A 20,730-nucleotide genomic window follows, 5' to 3' on the forward strand; every position below is an offset into this window, starting at 1 on the left:
TTGGCTGTGCATGAGAGAGAAATATTAGGAATTGTTTAACTTTGTTTAATTATTTTCTGAGCAAAAGGTAATGCTGCAGGGAAAGGATATGCGTGGCGCTCATAGTCAGAGCCGCCACATTTTGACGAGGGAGTGCTGCTGGGAAGCCTTCATTATGGTTTTAGTTTGTTTGTATATAAGAGTCCAGCCTGTATCTCGTAGCTTGGCCAATGCTAGGTGAACAAACTTTTATGCTGTTCCTTAACAGACCAGCAATCCCAGTTGATGGGGCTGGGATTGCAGCGTACACTTTATATAAATAGCTTTTAACAGCTTAAGAATTTAATGTTAGAGCTGCAGATACAGAAATATGACCAGGAATTGTGAACTGTTGTTGCACAGCCCATACAGAGTTCAAAATTAGACTAGGTTACACCAGACTGTTATAAAAAAAAAAAAAGAATTGCAACTTAAAGCTTTTTTACTCTTGTCTTTTTTTTATTATTTAGAGTAGTCTGTATTCGACAACCTCATTTTTGAACACTGAGGATTGAAAATGCGTATCTCAGTTTGTTGTGCGTAGAGAATTGGTAATAGCATGCCATTCCTTTTTTCCTCTGTACCTCAGCTTGCATGAGGGTGCAGCTCCAGTATCTGTATGGTTGTCTCGTGTTAATGATGGCACAATGCAGAGCTGTGTGGAACAATTACACAGTAACCCCTTCTCTGTGCAGTGTGCTGCATTTTCTCCAGCACAATTCTGATTATTCTCTTGTTAAAGATTTAGTTTTGTTTAATTAACCACTTGCGTTAAAAGCACTACATTTAGTGTATAGCATAACACCCAGATTCCTGCCTTTCTCCACCCTACAGCTGTGGACAACAGTTTTGTGTCACCCTGTACAATTAACTAATTTTGGTTCATAGTGTCGAATTAATAACGTTATATTTAACATATTGAATTGCATAATAGCGAAACATCAAAAGTAAAAATTGAAAAATGTGACATTCTGATGCCTAACATGAAATACTGTACTGTACTACAGTTATGGCTTCCGGTAGAAACTAATGTACACAATGTTATTTTATTTTTTTTTTAATTAATTGTGTCTCAATCCTAAAATTCTACGTGATGCAAAACTGTTGACCAGAGCTTTAGAGTAGAGTCTATTGTTTTTAAAGATGCTCCGACAATGGTTGAGTCTAACAGTCCTAATACGGCCATGCAACATGCTCCACTTGGTGCACATTTCATATAGATTTATAAGCTGTTCCTGTTTCTCTATACAGGTTCCTCAATGCTGAGCTGAATTAGCTCAGAATATCACTAACCTTACAATTGCATTGCACCCTTTTGAACAGGCATGTATATCCTAAACATCAGTCCCTATCCTGAGCTGGATTTATGAAACAGCAGCCCATCCATACACTTGTATTGAATTGTAGGACAGTGCTGCTGTATCTCAGCTTGTGGTGATTTACAACCAGTGCTTAGGGGTGAAAGCTAAAGATTAGCATTACTTCATCCATTGCGAGATCATGCTGTGCATTTTAATGAGTTGCTGTCAGAAGAAATCTCTACAGATTTTCAGCAACCGTTTTTTGCAGATGGTCTGTATGCCTGTACTAGGTTGGTAAAATGTTTACTTCTCCTGAATGATTTGACACATTCGACAGTCATTGCTCTTTCAATCCATTCTCAGATCCAATGCTTTCTTGACTTGGTTTTTATCATATTGATACTGGTATGCTGCTGTACTTTACTGTGCAAAGCACACCAAGCTGAACAGCCAGCTATTTGTTTTTCTTCAATTACCAGCAGCTACGAAAAACGAATACCAACCCCTGTAATGATCTTTCCTGAGTGTTTGGTTGTGTAAATTAGTCTCATGTGAATTGTAGACGAAATCTTTGTACTGCACAGATTCAGCGATACAAAAATGATGCCAAGGTATTTTTTGTAACTATCTGCACCTATGCTAATGTGGCTTAATGTTTTATAAAGTGTTGTATACTGCACTTGTTGTTGTCTTTGAAAGGGTGATGTAAGTCTTTGTCTTGAGCATGCTTATCCAAAGAAAACAGCAGTGGGATTGTAGCTATAGACCACGCCTTCCCTTTTCTGAGTACCGTGAATGTATCTGTCATACAGCTCACAATATCACTACACTTTGCATGAAGTGTCCCTAAAACTGTGTGTTTACACAGTGGTTACTTACTAAATACATGTGTGCTTACACATTGTTACAATGTTATTAGGCATAGTGACAAAATACTTGATGTGTCAATCTTTTTACACAGTATAACCCTATCCCATTTCTGATACAATTCTGTATGTCCATATATGGTGCAAACAGATTTACACATTAAGTGCATTGTAATTATGTATAATAACATTGTAATTATGTATAAGTACACATGTATTTGCTAAGCAACTACTTTGTAAATACACATTAATTAGAGACACTTCCTGTAAAATGTTTCCAATAACATCTCCCTTCCGAGAGCCATCAGCCCACGTGTTTTACAGCTCACTCATTCGGTGTAATGATATATCTTTTTGCTGCCTGGATATCTAGCTTTTGGTCTTGTATTTGTGTTTGTGTTTACAGTCTGTGGTTTAGCAGTGTGCTCAAACCCTTGATAAAGCCAATCCCACTGCTCTCGGCACTTTCCTAAGCATGCCCAGTCGACAGGATGCAAAACTCTCCATTGTGATAGAGAAGTGTTCAACTTTCTGCCTTGTCTTAATGTCTACCTCATCTGTTTTGAACACACATCTTTCTTCATCTGAACATTTTTGTACCAAAAGCATATGCTATTTAAAAACCTTTAAATTATTAGCTCCTGCTTCTAAATATGTTCAGTTTGGTAAAGAAACCTGTTGCATTTTTAAATGTTCTGTAGTGTTCTAAACCCACTTGTTTCTTCGCAAATAAATATCATTTCATGTCTTGCGCACGTATGCAGTTTGTGAACTCAAAAAAATCAATCATCTAAAGGAGGATTCTGACATTTGTGAGCAAAGTCATTGTGCTTTTGCAACTTGTTCCCTGGGGACTGGTTTCTGATTGTGAAACTTTTGAAAATGAAGCTGTTGCTTTCAGCACTCTCCAAATTGCTTTACATGACAGCACTCAGGAGACCCATGGGAGAGATCTGTGAGGTGATCATTTCACTTGCAGCACTCAGGAGACCCATGGGAGAGATCTGTGAGGTGATCATTTCACTTGCAGCACTCAGGAGACCCATGGGAGAGATCTGTGAGGTGATCATTTCACTTGCAGCACTCAAGAGACCCATGGGAGAGATCTGTGAGGTGATCATTTCACTTGCAGCACTCAGGAGACCCATGGGAGAGATCTGTGAGGTGATCATTTCACTTGCAGCACTCAGGAGACCCATGGGAGAGATCTGTGAGGTGATCATTTCAATTGCAGCACTCAGGAGACCCATGGGAGAGATCTGTGAGGTGATCATTTCACTTGCAGCACTCAGGAGACCCATGGGAGAGATCTGTGAGGTGATCATTTCACTTGCAGCACTCAGGAGACCCATGGGAGAGATCTGTGAGGTGATCATTTCAATTGCATTTACCAAAGAAGGAAACTAATTGCCACCTGACAGGGAGAGGGAGGAGAATTATTTATGTAATACAGAGCAATGTATTTTATTTAGAAATAACACTATACAGTGATTGATCTAAAATCAGATTTACAGATGCTCTCCTAAAATGTCATGCCTTAATTACCATTTTGCAGTTACATTCTGCTTACTACTTATAAAGGCCCTTCATGGTTTTGGGTCTTTATATTTATAGGAAATGTTGGTAACTTCTGCTCCTAGTCTCACCTTGAGATCAGCAAATTCTGAACTGGCAGTTCCTGGAAGTCGTTTAAAATTAGGAGGGGTGAGGGTAAACATACATGTTTGCGGTAGCTTGTTCTTGAGCTGGATTGGTTGGCCAGTGGATTCTTCTTTTATTTCAGAAGTTTTTATGGTCAAGTGGCTTGGGATGTTCTGCATGGAGAGCGCTATAGAAAAGCGAGCTGGATTGTGGAGTGAGGTGTGCAGGGGGAGGTTCGCCACAGTATTGAATTGTAAAAATGGTTTACCTTTGCTAGATCTGTGTCTAGAAGCTGCATTTTATTCCCCTGGCAATCCTTTTCAGGTATTTTTTTTTCAGCCTCTCTCCTTTTTAAAAGGATTCCACTTTCCTTTTGAGGTAGTGCTAAGGGCAGCTGCTGTGTGCACTTGTGTTTCTAATAGTCAAGGTCTTGGTGAAGAGAGATGTTGTCATGGATACGCGGTGTAGAACGTTACAGCATGCTTTTGCTCATTAACTAGTCTTTATGCTAAAAACCTTAGAAGGATACTTCACACTAAAGACCTTGCAGCTGCAGCTTAGAAAGCGATCAGTTTGTTAGAATCAAAAACAGTAGCGCGTTTATCGTCAGCTGTTCTTTAGTTATTAATTCTGCGACACAAGTCTGTTCGTATTCTGTGTAAATGAAGGCCCCCTGGCACGTATTATTTCATATATAAAAGCTGCATATCCCTGCTGCAGGGTTGAAGTTGCACAGTTGAAAAGAAAACCTTTGCAAGAGAAAATCAGTTTGGTGTGTACAGCCTTGCTGATGAGGAGTGATTATACTGGCTTCCAGAGCAACTGTGGAAATCAGCATGAGCGTGTTGAGCTGTGCACTGGCCTCTCTCTCAAGCTCCCTGAAACCCCCAGCTCAAAAGCCTGCTTCATTTCTCAGCATGAATACGAAGATATTAGTTTGAAATGCATTAGGCCCTGCGGGATGCAATAATTATTTTTAGAAGAACATGACGTGTTTTGGGATTTAGGGTTACCGTGACAACATATTAATTGACAGTAGAGCTAAGATTGTGTTCTACTGAATGCTTATGTTGTGCTGCCTAACCCTTTAGGAGGTTACTGGGGGCAGGGAGGAATAATAAATCACCCAGCAATTCATTTTACATTTGAAATCAAGCACAGTCAAACTGTGACAGAATGTATTCACTTTTCAGGAGGGAAAATGAACACTGTTCTACCACTGTTGTTGTCATTTACTTTTTTTTTTTTTATATATAATGAACTCAAAATGATATATATTATGATATATATTTTTTTTTTTTACTGCACAACCAATTAAATATTGCAATAGAAAACCCCAACAAATTAAAATTAAAAAAGAATGCTGATAGTTCAACCAATGAAGGCCTAAGATAATGCAGCACACCACCCACAAAATGCTAAGACCTTTAAAAGGGCAGAACCTTTAAATGTCATCGTTTCCTTCCCTGAATTCATTTCAGCTCAATTTTTTAATGAGCCCTCTCTTCCTGTCACATCACCTGGCTATTATTTCTCGTCCTCTTGCGTCATCACCGATATCATTGTCGGAAGGGTGGTGTGTCAGTGGTTCTCTGAGAACTAGCTATGTACCTACAGGTATTGGTTTGATAGAGGTATAGGGCCTATTTTCCAAACTTCATTAGAACTGTACTGTACGAAAAATGTTCATTTCACTTATTTTGTCTCCCCTAAATTCTCTTAGTAGGTATTTAAAAACGTAGCTTGTTTTCCTGTCACCGGGGAAGTGTAATGCAAAAGCTTAAGAAATGGGGCCCATTTTACAGACAGAAGCATCTATGACAAGCATTAACAAGCCTTAACCAGGCCTTGTAGTCAGTGTATACAGTAGTCACTAATTTGTTGAGTCATATAATTACTAAATATTGAGTAGTTCTTTATAAAAAAACGAGTTGTTAGCTATCAAGGCCTATCTTTTGGCAGCTCTTGAGAAATACTTACCTAATCAATGGATGGGCTTCCAAAGCCTTCAGAAATATGCTTATTACAGTGATTTCCAGGGGTGGCCCAGTAGAATCTTTACATGTATCATTATGCACTCGTTTAATAACTTGGACTGGGAAAAGCAGGCAGCACAGCATTAAACTGCACATCCACAAAGCTTAATATTGTTTAAAACAACCAATGTCTTTACATTGTTCAACAGTTCAAGCTGAGCTAAGAAGTGGTGCTGATGAAATGTACCTTTCACAGTGCAGAGTAGCCTAAAAGGTCATAATGGCACTTGAGGAAAATGTGAGCTGCTTTCACGGTTTTACAAAAAGCACATTTCAGCGTTTTTGTAAACCTAACCAAAAGGCATTATATCTTTGTCCCAGAGGCTGGATGAAAGACACTGTCGTTATACCCTTAGTAACTTGAACAGACTGTTTACATTGGCAGCTTCCAAACAATTCAGAATAGCAGTTTGTTTAGACAGCTTAAAAAGATCCACTGAGAATCCTGTGAGACCAGCCCAATACAGTGCCTGGCTTCGCAGATGGGCAGGGTTTCATCGGATACAGTCCAATGGCAGCGCCTGGCTTCACGGGTGGACGGGGTTTCATCAGATACAGTCCAATGGCAGTGTCTAGCTTCATGGGTGGGCTGGGTTTCATCTGTCACAGTCCAACTGCAACGCCTGCAGAATCCTGGTTTTGGTGGAATACAGTCTAGAGAACAATTTTTCTTATTTTGAAAAAATAACCCCCCCCCCCCAAAAAAAAGGGGGAGGAAACAAAGTACAATTTTCATTGTTCTTCATTTAAGAAGACATTATGGTTTACCTAAGCATTACTATTCACTGAGAAGAGAGACACACTTTTTTCCCCCAATTGTAACACTCCTATGATCATCAGTTTATTAAAAGTCACTAGGATATCCTTCTTCATAATCAACTGGCTTTTATTTTGCATAATGACCGCTATGATTAACAAGGCACTTCAACATTGGATATGTGCATGACTTTCAAGCTTTGTTTTGTATTATCAATAAATTAGTTAGGGTTATTGCACTCAATAATGTTGCTTGAATCTTCACCATCCTTCCAGGCAGAGAGGGAGAGGGTTCGTAAGTAAATGAGGCATTCAATATGCACTGAGACCAGAGTCAGGCTCTTAGTATGCGAAAACACAGTTTCACAAGAGGAGGATAATAAAGTCATGGGGAGAAAAGCTGCATCTGCATTCGTTTAAGAAATTACTACCCAGAAAAACAGGCTGCCATGTGCAAAATGGAAAACATCTTCTGAAGCAATTATTAAAACCTCAAATAATGAACACAACATTTTTAAAATGAATCAAACCTTGCCACGAACCTCAACTCTTCCAGATGCATTCCAAAGCTGCTGTGTGTGTTTGGTTGAGGTTATTAATCCTGCAGTAAACTCAGCACATGCTTTGTACAGCGTTGGAACATGAGAACCTGCAGTTGTGTTGTGTTGCAAAGCGTCATGTTTCAAGCAGACAGAGGTTTGTCATTGCAGATTAGCAATGCATGTCAGTGGATTGAAAACACAAGTCACCATGCTTACATCAACAGCTTGTAGAAAAGAACAGCATCTTATGACACATCCTAGTGCAATGCTTCACCGCTCGTCCCTCACACAACTGCCGCTGAAGCAGAATGTAAACGGCAGTCATGTCATGATTCAATATGTGTTTGTAATGCCTCTCACTGAATGTAAAGAGTCCTAGAAAACACAGGAAAAAAACAGAAACACTAAAGACACACAGCACACAAACTGTTAATGTTTTAATGAAATATACAGAATTTCTTAGAGACTCTTAAAACCAACCCACTCATTAAAAGATCATATACACATCCCGCTCTACTCTTTGTAAAAGCCATATTTAGGTTATAATGACAACAAATGTTTTAAACCATTAGAAAAAGTGCCACATTAAACTCTAATTGAAATCCAATATGGTTTAGTTTAAAAGTTCTAGTTTAATGTTTGGCCCGAAGGATACTGCGGAGTGAGCCAAGGCCACATTTCAGCTCAAAATAGGTCAATTCAACTCAAACTTATTTTAAAGCTGCGTATACATTCTGTAAAAAACACACTGTAGCCAGCAGGAAAATAACAGACTGCATTCTGTTGAACATAGCAATACATCTTCTTTAAAATGAAACTGGGGCAGTCTTCTGTGAATTTGTAAAAGACAATCACACTTTATTTTAGCGGCCCCCTTTCATGGCTGGTTTCACAGACCCCGATTTGCACTAATCTTGGACTGCCTAATGTTATCTTAGGTAAGGTAATCCAAGACTAGTGTGAGTCAGGCTCTGTGAAACCAGCTGCTCAAGTTTGAGGTTATTTCGTGGTGTAGTAACAGGTGCACTATGAATATTAGTAGTACAGAGTTTACGATGGCATATTTTGGAATACATTCATTAATAAAAACAGAAACAAACCAACTAAGCTACTTCACGACCTGCACCAATCCCCTGTTTTATGTCAATATTTAACCAGACATGCCGTATGAGCCTATGACCCCAGCACATCCCACTGAGAGCAGAAATGCAGAGGAAGCTCCCAACTAAGCATTAACGTTGGACGCAGAAGTCATTACCTGCTATATAACAGATTGGAGGGACAGTTACTGCATATAAGGATATTAATGCTTTTAGAAAACTGAACACATGTCTTTTCTGTGCATGAGGACACTTGTAACCATTGCTGCCCAGTGTCCAATATATTTGGCATTGAGAAAATAGGCATTCACAACACAGGTGTGGGAACATACCCAGGGCAGTAAAGGGTTAACATTGTTTTCAGGTTTTGGACGTGTATTTAAAGCGAGTTACAGGTTTTAGAGGGCATCTAGCTGTGGGATGGAGACCGCTCTACTCAGAACCCGATTGGCACTAGGAGTTTTATAACTGGGAGGTTTGATCGAATGCTGTCATAGAACATGTGGATCATAAAACTGTGCGCCATTTTTTTACCCACATATTCCTCATTCCGAGTTTCAATCCATGCAGCCTGTCCCAGGCCATGCTGGACTGTCAGTAAAGGAGATTATTCCAAGGCACAGCAACAGCGTACAGGAAACATTATTACACAACACCTTTTCTTTTTTCGTATACATTCGAATGAGAAGGAAGACCTCCACTCTTGTACTATAAAGAGATCACAAAATGCTACAGGAAAAAGTGGCAGCATTCAGTATACATGACAGATGAGAGGAAAAAGATAGGTACACTATGGAGTTTTAAACAAGGACAGCAACATACTCTGTGCCTGTTTCGACAGCAAAGTACAGGCAATTATACACCTTGACATTGAAAAGCATGTAAACCTAGTATATGTAAAAGCCTATGTACAGGGACACCTCCATAGATAGATATCTACAGCACTCCCTCTTTCTAGTCCTGTCTAGAGCAATCACTGTTTCAAGCCTTGCCATAAAACCGAACCAAAGAACCCCATGCTTTACACTCATATAACATGCATTTAGGGTTACACTTTATCTGCATCGAGGTTGCATGTTAGTAAGCGCTTAAAAGGTATCACTGTATATAAGCTGCATTATATTATGAAAAAAAAATCACCTTGAAGCAAGACAGACAGTAATCAAGATAGACAGTAATCAAAGGTCCCATTTTTAGCTCTGCATGTATTACACTGTTCTCTAGTTTATCTGTCAAGTTTTTTACAAAGGAGCTAATCTCTAACTGAATCAAGTTTAGCCCTGTAATCTTAATTAGTTTCTTTAGAGGTGAGAGATAGGAATTCTCCACCACTGCCTGCACAAAACGGTAGTGAATATTTAACTGCTGTCCTCTATCAAATCTGCATGGAGTTTTTTTTTTTTTTTTCTCACTTCAGCCTGAAGGCCGGAACACTATGAATAAAAGGATCAAAATGATTTCCACGTGCAATGGGCTGTCCGTTTTAGAAGACGGTGTCCGGAGAAGGCAGATGGTGGTCAGTTCTGGTTGGAGGAGCAGTGGATCTTGAGTGGCCTTCCCAATCGAGCAATGCCAAGGCCCGACACGCCCGACTGGTGTCCTCTATTACAAACAGTGTTTGCCAAGCCTGTCCAATTGACTGAGGCTCGCCTGTGACAAAACACACATCAGCCTGTCTACAAAAAACGATTTGGTAAGCTGTAAATAATACAGATCAATGCCAAGCCATAACAGAAAATATCACTTCAAATGCAATGCCAGTCTGGTCTGACTGTAAATGAACCAGAAATACCCAACGGGAAATTACAGAATAGCTAAGTAGCATTGCTTTGGTCCTACAGAACAGCTGCTGTAAGCAGCATATTAGTTATTCTCCAAAACTGATAATTAACACCTGCATCCTTTTGTCTGTGACCTTTACACATTGAAGCACATCACAAGCGGTGTGCTGGACATACGGGAGAGAGGGACTGTGTCATGCAAGCTGCTTCTGCTTCTGTTGCAACACTGGTGACAATAGCAAGGACGTAGAGGCTGAAACCAGGTGAAGGCTTTCCTCTAAGCTGTGGGTAAATGCAGCACAATTCTTCTTTAGCGATATGAACTCTGGATCCTTGTGGAGATCCCTTTTAATGGTACCCAATATCGCTGTCGACCAGGGGTCCGCTGGAGAAGTACTTCCGGTTCTCAAGTTCCGATTCAAAGGCCTCTGGACGGGTCTCCTCTTCGTTGCTGGGCGTCTCGATCCTGTTCTCCATGGTGCCGTAGCTCTGGTGTGCCGGCGATGGCATGGGTGTGAGTCCCAGCTCAGGCTCCTGAAGCACTGAAGCTACAAAAACCTTTACAGGGAGGAGAAACACATGCGCAGATTAAACTTATTGATGTAGGAATGCCTTACAGTGGAAAAGGGTTGCGTGGTCATCTAGGAAACACTGAACTTCCGAAATGGACACCAGGAATGATGAAATGAATCACTCTGACATATTACTTCAAAAGTGGTGATAGTAGTGGGATTCTACCAACCCAGTCCATTTAGAAAAACTAAAACAAGATTTTCACAACAACTTCATTTTAAACTACTGTTCCTGTTCACAAGACAAAAGGTTCAATGAAGACAATGTCCTAAAAATACGTTTCTTTCAAAACAGCAGTTCAAGTTTGTTCAAATTCAAACAGAGGAAAGAGAAGTGAAATTAAAAGAAAGGAATTCAGAAGCCAGTTTCGGTTCACGTACGTTTGAGTTTGGGGTTGAGGACACGCTGCTTCTTTCGTTGTCGTTGAAAACCCCTTCGGTCTGCTGATCTGACATCTGAAACAAACACAAATAGCAATTCAGTCCAGGAGGGAACGCTACAGAATTGAGTTAATAAGCTGCCAAAACAGATGGCTCTGGAAAGACATCAGCCGTATATTTCTATATGACGTATAAATTAGACTTCTGTTAAAACGTCCTCCTTTAGAGAATGCTGAATTGGTTTGTTAGGACTGGCAGGTCTCTCTACATGTTATCTTTCTTGCCATACCTCCCTTACCTGGTAGCTTGTGGGTTTCTTTGGATGGAGTCTCTTCAAACAGAACCCAAAGAGAGAGACGGCGATACAAAACAGCAGAGCCACAAAGGTGAACAGTGTGATGGGACGAACTGGTCCTGCAAAGAAAGGAACAGGGCAATGGTTTTTACATTACAATAAAACATGAGAGATTTGAACCACGACAGTTATACTTACTACGATTGGAACATACATGCTTCTTAACAAAAAGTGGAGTGCTTTCCACCTACTTTAATCTAAATTGGACAATATTCCCAATAGATGGAACAACTCTGGAGGGTAAACCTGAAGATACAGGCTTCAGAGGCCAGAACCTCAGCAAAACTAGGCTCCCATGACCCATGCACAATTGTCTTCTTCCACTCCACACCTTTAAGAGGGACACCCATCCCTAGTGGGAGAGAAGTGTCACTTGTGGAGGTGAATAGCAGTGCTATAGAATCTCATGAACTAGCTAGTGGCGTGAAAACACCTGCGCTCTGCATGTGCCCATGCACTTGACAGTGCAAATCAATATGAAGCCAAACCTACCTAATCTGAGCACCGAGAAGAACAGCAGCCAGAACATGCAGAGGATTGGAGCTATGATGACCTGGCTGATGGCTGCAGAGTGAATGCGCTGGTTTAGCTTTGTTGGGATGTAAGCATAGTAGATGTTGTAGCGATCCACCAGGTGCTTCAGGATCATGTAGAGGAGTCCTAGGGGGAAACATGAATTTTGTTAAAGAGAAAGGAGACAGAAATGATACATCTTATTTTTTGACAGGTATTGCTGTTTAGGTTTTTCTCTTCTTCTGGATTTACAAAGACGAGGGGGTGCCGAGTAACAGGAAGTTACCACCTCTGCAACGTTGGTAAGCTGGTACAGGAGCAACAATCCTCATTTGTTTTGTGAAAATATCACCTGCAGCTGCATAAAGTTAACTTTGAAATGTGCAGAGTACCAAAGCTGATGCAGCCTTGTCATTGTCTTCCCTTATCAGTAACCACACACAGAAACATTACCTGCCAAGTTCTTTTTTTTTTTTTACTCTGGTAATAAAAACTGACAGAAGGGAAGCGGTGTAAGGTTCCCCTGGATGTCTAGTGGCTCGCCACACTTCCAATCAGCCAGCAGCAGATTTACACAAAACCCCAAGACTTCTCCAGAGTAATCAATGTCTGCAGGGCTATCCGAGAAGCCATCAAGCAGGAAGATCAAGTGATTGGAAATGTCAGGGTGGGGAAGGAGCAGCCCGGCCTGGGCGCCTGTCTGCACATTGCTGTGCAATTAAGGTGATTCATAGTAACCTTCTCCACGACTCTCCATGACATTAATACCAAGGTTGTTCTGACAGGATGACAAGACGCTGACTGAAATTACCATGGGACTGTCTGAATCTTTTCCTCTGTCTGTGTCAGCGCGTTCTGCCAGGTGCAAGAGAATCAGGGGAATGGGGAGAGCATGTCAAAAGGACGATTTCTGGAGTCTTCATAGACAGTTTATAGATGTGAGGTAAACAAGCCAGACCAGGCAGCAGCAATAGCCCTGTTACGTTGTCTTGCTCTTATGTAAGGGACACTGATGAGCGCCTCATGCTGTTGAAAGTTGTGTCAATCAGCAAAACAAAACAACAGCAAATAGCATTTAGGAATAAACACGGCTGGCAATGCATTAAGACAGCACACTGGCCGTTTTTATTTATTCATAGAAATTAGACAGAAAAAAAGATGTCACTATTATTTGTTAAGTCAAGCCTGGACCAACTGAAAGCACGTTGTTTTTTTTCTGACTTTTCTGGAGAACAGTCTTTAACACTGCGTCATGGTTTTGGTAGTGCAGCGCGTCGGGAAAATGAGCAACAGTAACAGGCTAGATGAACAGCTCCTCTATTTAAAGATGGGCTTGCATAATGTTTTGAAGCAGTGTTGGTTGGATTAGTGTGCAGTGCAACATCAACACAAACCTCAAATACTGAGAATTCAAACACTGGCACATGGAAAACAACCCTTACAGTTCCCAGAGGAAAGAATACAAAACAGAATTAACAGAGAAGCTTTCTACACCTTTGTAAACAATGAGCCATTCCTCTGCTTTTAGAGCTGTGATAACCATGCATGCTGTAACGTTCTAAACCCTTTGAAAATGTTCTTGTATTCAACCATGTTGAGACAGATACGCCTGAGAAAACAGCACCAGCTGGGTAGAAGAAGCAGCTTTCTTAGCTAAGGGAGCCCAACTACTCGTGATAAAGAACATGCCCTTGTTTCTGACTTCTTATCTAGGGAAGCCCAGCTTCTTGTGATAAAGAACATGCCCTTGTTTCTGATCTACCAGTTATGAAACAAGAAGAGTAAAGCCTCACCAAAAGGAACGATGATGGGGCAGGTGATGCTGTAGGTCATGCTTACTGCGAAAATGCACATCGTCCAGGCGTACTCCAAGCCAAACTGAAACTCATAGGCTTGGTTCTGAGAGAAGAAGCAGTGTTAGGGTTAGAGACTGTTTATACTGTAGATCACCACCAAGAACAAAAGACGAAAGAAAAATCAAAGTGAACGCGATTTCTTGGTGAAGTAATGTTAACCCTTTCATATACGGCAACCTCATACGGGGATTAATAAAAAAGACAAACACCCAACATCTCTCTTCTAGTCTTTATATGGAAGACGCAAATGCATGATGACCTCAATTTATTATCTGTCCAAAACTATTTTCAATATTTCAAGACTGGCAATAACAACATGGGTTAGGTTGTAGTTTATTTGGAGCTTACTTTGTACATTCATTTTAGACAGCCTTGGGCTACATTTCCTAAACCGATGGAACCTCCATGATGTTCATTTTCAAAGAGCAGGACCTACCCTTTTCACATGAATGCGCTCAGCTTCAGACTTGGCGAAACACAGCCGAGTAGCGTACACAACAAGCCCCGGGATTCTCAGCAGCTCCATGGCTGTGCCAATCAGACTCGATGTGATCACATAGTTCACAAAGAAAGCACCGTTATCAGGCAGGAACACACACCTGCAGGGCGGGATTCACAAAACAGTTCAAAAGCTTAGAATGCATGAAACTCACTGTCTACATTTCACCTTGCAATAGCTGTGGAAGATCGTGATCAGATAATCGCATACTGCACAGCGAAGCAGGTGTTTAAAACGAGAAAAGAAATACTTACTGAAATTTTATGTCAGCTTCATCTAGAAAGTGAATGTCAAAGAGCCATCGAAAAAACAAATCCAAACTACAAAAAGACAAGCAAAAAAATGTCATGGAAACTGAGACCTTCTTGACATTAGTCTCAGATATAGTGTCACCCCAATAACTAATCAGCAAGACTGCCTCTAAAGGACCCACGCTCCAGTGATCTGAATACATGTGCACAGTGTAAATGTGTAACCATGAAATAGGAAAAGCAAATCACTATAACGATATTACACATACAAGATTGGAACTCGCAACTGCGTTCACTATAACCGGTTGGCATAGCAAATCATTACTGAGTGGATTTCTGTTATGATATTCTAGAGACAAGATGTGACTGCTAGGTACAAAGACTATATAAATTACTTTACCTGGAGAGACCAAGCGAAGGCAAGATGATCACCATAAATACCAAGAAGAAATAGCACTTATGCATTGTTAGCTGATTCTCGCTTGACCTATAAAAAACAAAATAGTGTTACTGGCATTGTGTTTACAGACATCATTAGTAAGCAAGAACACATTCAGTAAATGAGGCAGCTTATGTACTCTGCAGCTGAATAGGATTCACTATACAATCATGGAACCACAGAATGTGTTTTACTGCTTGTGTTTGACAAACAATCTCTCAGCTTGCAGCAACACATTGCAATGCTGGCTGGCTTGAAACACTGAACAGTGAAAATCCTATAGTGATAATCCCAGCTCCTTATGACTCAATTAGAAACACCTTGTTATGGCACAGCTCCTGACCCAACACTGGGTTTAAAAAGTTATGAATGTCTTCCCTCTGCAAAGGGCTAGCCGTACAAAGCAGACTAAATGACACTGTTTCTTCTGTCCTGGGGATATAAAGCCCTGAAGCTCTAATTTCACTTCAGTCTTGAATGGAAAGCATACTGATCGCTATGACAACATGACTCGAGTGGCAATTCACTGCAGGAATCTAGTTTGCCGCTGAACATTTGCACTGTAAGTAGAACAGACAGGAATAAGGATTCATTACTGTGTGAAGGGCTGCATTTCTGTAAGTACCAGGCATCAAGCTTTTTGATCTAAAGCACTGTTTTTATAAAGGCTGTGATGATCAGTTCCTTTCTTTGTACACTACAGATGTCATGGTATCTTGCCCCAACAGCAAGAGGGCTCTATTCACAAAGCTTTATTACATTAATTTTTATTGATTAGTTGTTACAACTGTCTAGATGGATTCCATAAATACGAGTCAAAAATAGTATTAAAAATGACACTAAAACTCATATGAAGTGATGTCAGGTTTTCTGAGCGAGCTCTTAAGCTCAGGGTGTTGTCAAGACGACGCAGGTGGTAGAGCTCCATGCCTGGACAAGCCTGAGAATTGTACAATGCAAGGGAAGTGAAATGGGCTCCCCTGGGTTCTGTTACCTGGTCCAGTGAGATTCGAAGAAGGCAGAGTAGTAAACGATGAACGGGAGGAAGACCGAGAACGCCCACAGCAGCAGTGTTGGAAAGAACTGGGTCACAAGTGGGTTCTGTGAACAGGGGAAAGCACTTCGAAAGTGAGAGGACACCACGGATCAATGAGGCGAGGCACAAAAACAGGTTGGGTTTGAGTTTTACACAAGTCCTCACTTCAATAAATAGAAGGTCTGCCTCTATCATCAATGTTTAACATTTACTGCTAGTGCCATCTGTTGGTCACTCGAAATACTGAATTATTGACTGATGAAGTTAAAACTGAGCAAAGGTTTTTCTCGGTTACTAATTTAAACAGAACCCCCCCCCCCCCCCAGATTCAATTTACCAGCTGGATTGTTGAGTGGATTGCTCGGGAGAACTACACTTAATTGCACCTGTGGAAGGTGAGATTGGAGTCCAGAGACGATTGTCAGGTGATGATGACGACGGTGTTGTTTTCTACTTTCTTTACCGGTAATGAGAACGAAGCAAACAGAAGACCCACCCTGAGGCTCTCGACGGGCCGGGTCACGTTGAACTTGTCCATGGTGTTGACGATGATGGCCGGAGTGGTGAGGAAGAAGAGCAGGATGAAGAGGCAGACGTTGAGGAGGACACAGCGCACCCACCACCTGGAGCCTTGCACGGACAGATTCTCCCTACGAGAAGCAAGCGTAGGGCCCAGTCACTAAACTGCAAATGAACTGGCATTTTTAAAAAGCCCAGTTTGATGTTTAACCCTTTCAGTCCCACCTTATCATAGCGCCATTTAGAATTCTTAAAGCGCTGACGGGACCTGAAAGTCCCATTTTCCAGAATATAAAAACAAAATTAGTGTCCTGTTCTTACGTATACCTGATAGAGGAGGTCTTTTTTTAATTATATACCGGTAACTTATTTTGGCATTCTAAACAGGGCCTGTAGTTTGTTTGATTGGCGCAATTATTTTGGATAAAAAAGGAAATGCATTATATCACACAAAATAACGAAACACTCATATAGCTGTGTGTGGTTTTGATAATGCATGCAGGTTACAATAGCGATGATATAACCCAATGTAATCCCAGTGCTAGTGCTACAGCTCTTATGTACACTGGATATAAACCCTACCCCGTTAAAGAACAGGAGCTGCTTGAATGATTCCACTGAACATGTTCAATGTTTTAATAAAAGGCTGTTTCCCGTTTTCTTGAATTACCGCCCCCCCCCCTTGGACTTGAAACCACTGTCTGCTTACCAAATGATGTCAGTGGGTGCTGGAGCATACTGTACCCCCCACTGGTGGGACTTGACAACGGTGGTTATGCTGGACTGCTGCAACTTCCTGCGACACGGAGTCCGGCCGTAATCCTTTACAATGCTGAAATCAGAGACAGGGAGAGACTGCAGCACTCAGACATTCACAAAGAGACTCATTAACAGCTTGCATGCACACATAGCGCAAGCACTCAGACTGGCCTCAGCTCCTGTCTGTCCGAGCAAGCGAGATCAAAGGCATGAGGATTAACTACAGCCTGCTTACTTGCAGCTCTTAAGGCAGAATGTCAAAATCTGGATACCAACCGTGCTAATACACGACTATTAGCATGTACACATGATTTTTAACTATTCATATTTCTGTGCCCCTTTAAAGTGAGCTGCACATGGATGCCTAATATGTATATTATGGATGCAGGGTGAGTATTTGTGTAGCTGTACCAGACCATGATACCAGGACCATGATAAGTCTGACAAAAGATGGAAAAAAAACCCAAGTAGGCTTTTGAGAATTGTTAAACTGCATTATTTAATTTCCCATGCACACTGCAAACCTAATAAGGATGCAGCCACTTAAAATTCCACTCTCTCCATCTAAGAGTGAGCTCACTGGAACAAAAGGTTTGTAATAACCCCCAAGTGGATGCATAAGCCTGTTCTGAGTTTAGGAGCCGTTACAAGACAAACAGGACCAGCTACCTGTCAGACCTGACTCCCTCAAGCACGCTCACCCGTGGAAATGTTCTTCATGAGTATGCTGCTTGCCCAGCCTCTCCCAGGTTTGTGCAGTGCTATGTATTTTCCATACCTGCCTGTGCTTTAACCATGCTCTTTTACACACTGTGCTTTTGTATACCGTAGGAACATTTAATAAACGTTTCCAATTGTAAAAGCACAGCAACAGCACAGTGAAAGCATGATGAAGCACAGGTAAGCATTGTAAAGAACAGCGAGGGGATGGGGGAGCTATGCCCCCTGCCAATGCAAACACTCACACTGCAGTCATCCTCTCGTCCTGAAAGGTGATGAAGGCCATGTCCAGTCTTTTAAGGGCAATGCGGTTCTTCTCAGCATTGAACTCATCAGTAAGCTTTTCTTCCAGCTCGCTGTAATACTGCTCTGCATCCACCTGAGGAACAGGTACACGGAACACATGGATTCTTCACTGCAGTACATCTTATCATTTATCAGTATTCACTTACAGTGGGATTCAGTTGTATTTTTTGTACTTGGCACACAGTGCAGCCAAGTGGTGAAATGTCAAACTGTGACAACGATGCAAACATCCTGCCCATCCCTTGGAGAAACACAGCTTCATGGCTACACAAGGAGGGACGCAAACTGCTGCACTGCAGCTGCAGTTCAGGGCTGTAAACACGAGCAGATCCCCAGATACCTGTTCAAACCCACAGGCGTCACAGCAGAAGATCTGAGCGCAGGGGTGGCTTTTGATCATAACCTTCCCTTCTTTCTGAGCCTTCCCTGTGAAGTACAGCCGTCCCTTCATCGCCTTGCGCCTGAAACACACAACCCCCGCAAAACCTTTAGCAAGGAGAGCAGCAAAACAGGAGACTTGGGACAATATTTCAAACTTTATTTGAAAGCCTTTCATTTACCTTTCAGCATCAAGCTTCATCAGCTTCCGAACATCATAACAGAACTGCACATCGTTCACTGTGCAGCTTGGGTAAGCTTCGCTGAAAACGAACAACGACAATGAAGGATTTTACTGCAAAGTAACAACGGCTTCCACCGGACAAGGCATTGCCCTTAATGTCCGCCTGCTTTTATGAAAATGTGTCTTTATGACAGGTGGTTATTATAAACCATGTGTAATTTAGAAATAAATGAAAAACAGAGGAGAGCTAAAAGAATCTCAATGCCAGAGCTACACTGAGATATCCATTTTATACTCTGTGTTGAGAGCGATCTTGAACTCTGTGTTGACAGCGATGTTAAACTCTGTGTTGAGTTCCATGTTAAACTCTGTGTTGAGATCTCATTTTAAACTCTGTGTTGAGTTCCATGTTAAACTCTGTGCTGAGATCTCATGTTAAACTCTGTGCTGAGATCCATGTTAAACTCTGTGCTGAGATCCATGTTAAACTCTGTGCTGAGATCCATGTTAAACTCTGTGCTGAGATCCACGTTAAACTCTGTGTTGAGTTCCATGTTAAACTCTGTGCTGAGATCTCATGTTAAACTCTGTGTTGAGTTCCATGTTAAACTCTGTGCTGAGATCTCATGTTAAACTCTGTGCTGAGAACTCATGTTAAACTCTGTGCTGAATTCCATGTTAAACTCTGTGCTGAGATCTCATGTTAAACTCTGTGCTGAGATCCTGTTTAAACTCTGCAGCAGAGGTTTCCACGCCTCACTGCAGCAGCTTTCCTAAAGCCTGCAAGGCTTGTGGAGGGTGGTCACGGTTTTACTTCTGTCAAGAAGCCAAATGTCGCTTTTCTCATTTAAGGAAACAGCTTCTGAATGTTTTAATTCAGTTTAGTTTGAAGACGTTTGACAGGCAGTAAACACCACTACAGATACAGTGGCTTGCGAAAGTATTGACCCCCCTTGGCATTTTTCCTATTTTGCTGCCTTACAACCTGGAATTAAAATGGATTTTTATTTGGATTTCATGTAATGGACATACACAAAATAGTCCAAATTGGTGAAGTGAAATGAAAAAAATAACTTGTTTAAAAAAATTCAAAAAAATGGGAAAAGTGGTGCGTGCATATGTATTCACCCCCTTTGCTATTAAGCCTCTAAATAAGATCTGGTGCAACCAATTACCTTCAGAAGTCACATAATTAGTTAAATAAAGTCCACCTGTGTGCAATCTAAGTGTCACATGATCTGTCACATGATCTCAGTATATATACACCTGTTCTGAAAGGCCCCAGAGTCTGCAACACCACTAAGCAAGGGGCACCACCAAGCAAGTGGCACCATGAAGACCAAGGAGCTCTCCAAACAGGTCAGGGACAAAGTTGTGGAGAGGTACAGATCAGGGTTGGGTTATAAAAAAATATCCGAAACTTTGAACATCCCACGGAGCACCATTACAGCCATTATTAAAAAATGGAAAGAATATGGCACCACAACAAACCTGGCAAGAGAGGGCCGCCAACCAAAACTCACAGACCAGGCAAGGAGGGCATTAATCAGAGAGGCAACAAAGAGACCAAAGATAACCCTGAAGGAGCTGCAAAGCTCCACAGAGGAGATTGGAGTATCTGTCCATAGGAACACTTTAAGCCGTACACTCCACAGAGCTGGGCTTTACGGAAGAGTGGCCAGAAAAAAGCCATTGCTTAAAGAAAAAAATAAGCAAAACATGTTTGATGTTTGCCAAATTCATTGGGAGGGACTGGGAAACTGGTCAGAATTGAAGAAATGATGGATGGCGCTAAATACAGGGAGATTCTTAAGGGAAACCTGTTTCAGTCTTCCAGAGATTTGAGACTGGGACGGAGGTTCACCTTCCAGCAGGACAATGATCCTAAGCATACTGCTAAAGCAACACTCGAGTGGTTTAA

General features: G+C 41.4%; 1 protein-coding gene across 2 annotated transcripts in view; it reads right to left on the reverse strand.

Annotated features, from left to right (window-relative positions):
• Positions 1–7,584: 7,584 nt before the first annotated feature.
• LOC121324526 (calcium permeable stress-gated cation channel 1-like) overlaps positions 7,585–20,730 on the reverse strand; it is a 37,852-nt gene continuing 24,706 nt past the window's right edge. For both annotated transcript variants that reach the window (XM_041266525.1, XM_041266526.1), the window contains 14 exons: positions 18,808–18,888; positions 18,588–18,708; positions 18,187–18,320; positions 17,172–17,294; positions 16,440–16,593; positions 15,902–16,008; positions 14,869–14,955; positions 14,472–14,537; positions 14,155–14,317; positions 13,656–13,761; positions 11,842–12,009; positions 11,293–11,408; positions 10,995–11,069; positions 7,585–10,599 (listed from right to left, as the gene is read on the reverse strand). In XM_041266525.1, the coding sequence (XP_041122459.1) occupies positions 10,390–10,599; positions 10,995–11,069; positions 11,293–11,408; positions 11,842–12,009; positions 13,656–13,761; positions 14,155–14,317; positions 14,472–14,537; positions 14,869–14,955; positions 15,902–16,008; positions 16,440–16,593; positions 17,172–17,294; positions 18,187–18,320; positions 18,588–18,708; positions 18,808–18,888 (1,711 nt within the window). In that variant the 3' untranslated portion in view covers positions 7,585–10,389. The remainder of the gene's footprint in view (positions 10,600–10,994; positions 11,070–11,292; positions 11,409–11,841; positions 12,010–13,655; positions 13,762–14,154; positions 14,318–14,471; positions 14,538–14,868; positions 14,956–15,901; positions 16,009–16,439; positions 16,594–17,171; positions 17,295–18,186; positions 18,321–18,587; positions 18,709–18,807; positions 18,889–20,730) is intronic.

Source organism: Polyodon spathula, chromosome 12 (genome assembly GCF_017654505.1).
Source record: "Polyodon spathula isolate WHYD16114869_AA chromosome 12, ASM1765450v1, whole genome shotgun sequence".
Classification (NCBI taxonomy): domain Eukaryota; kingdom Metazoa; phylum Chordata; class Actinopteri; order Acipenseriformes; family Polyodontidae; genus Polyodon; species Polyodon spathula.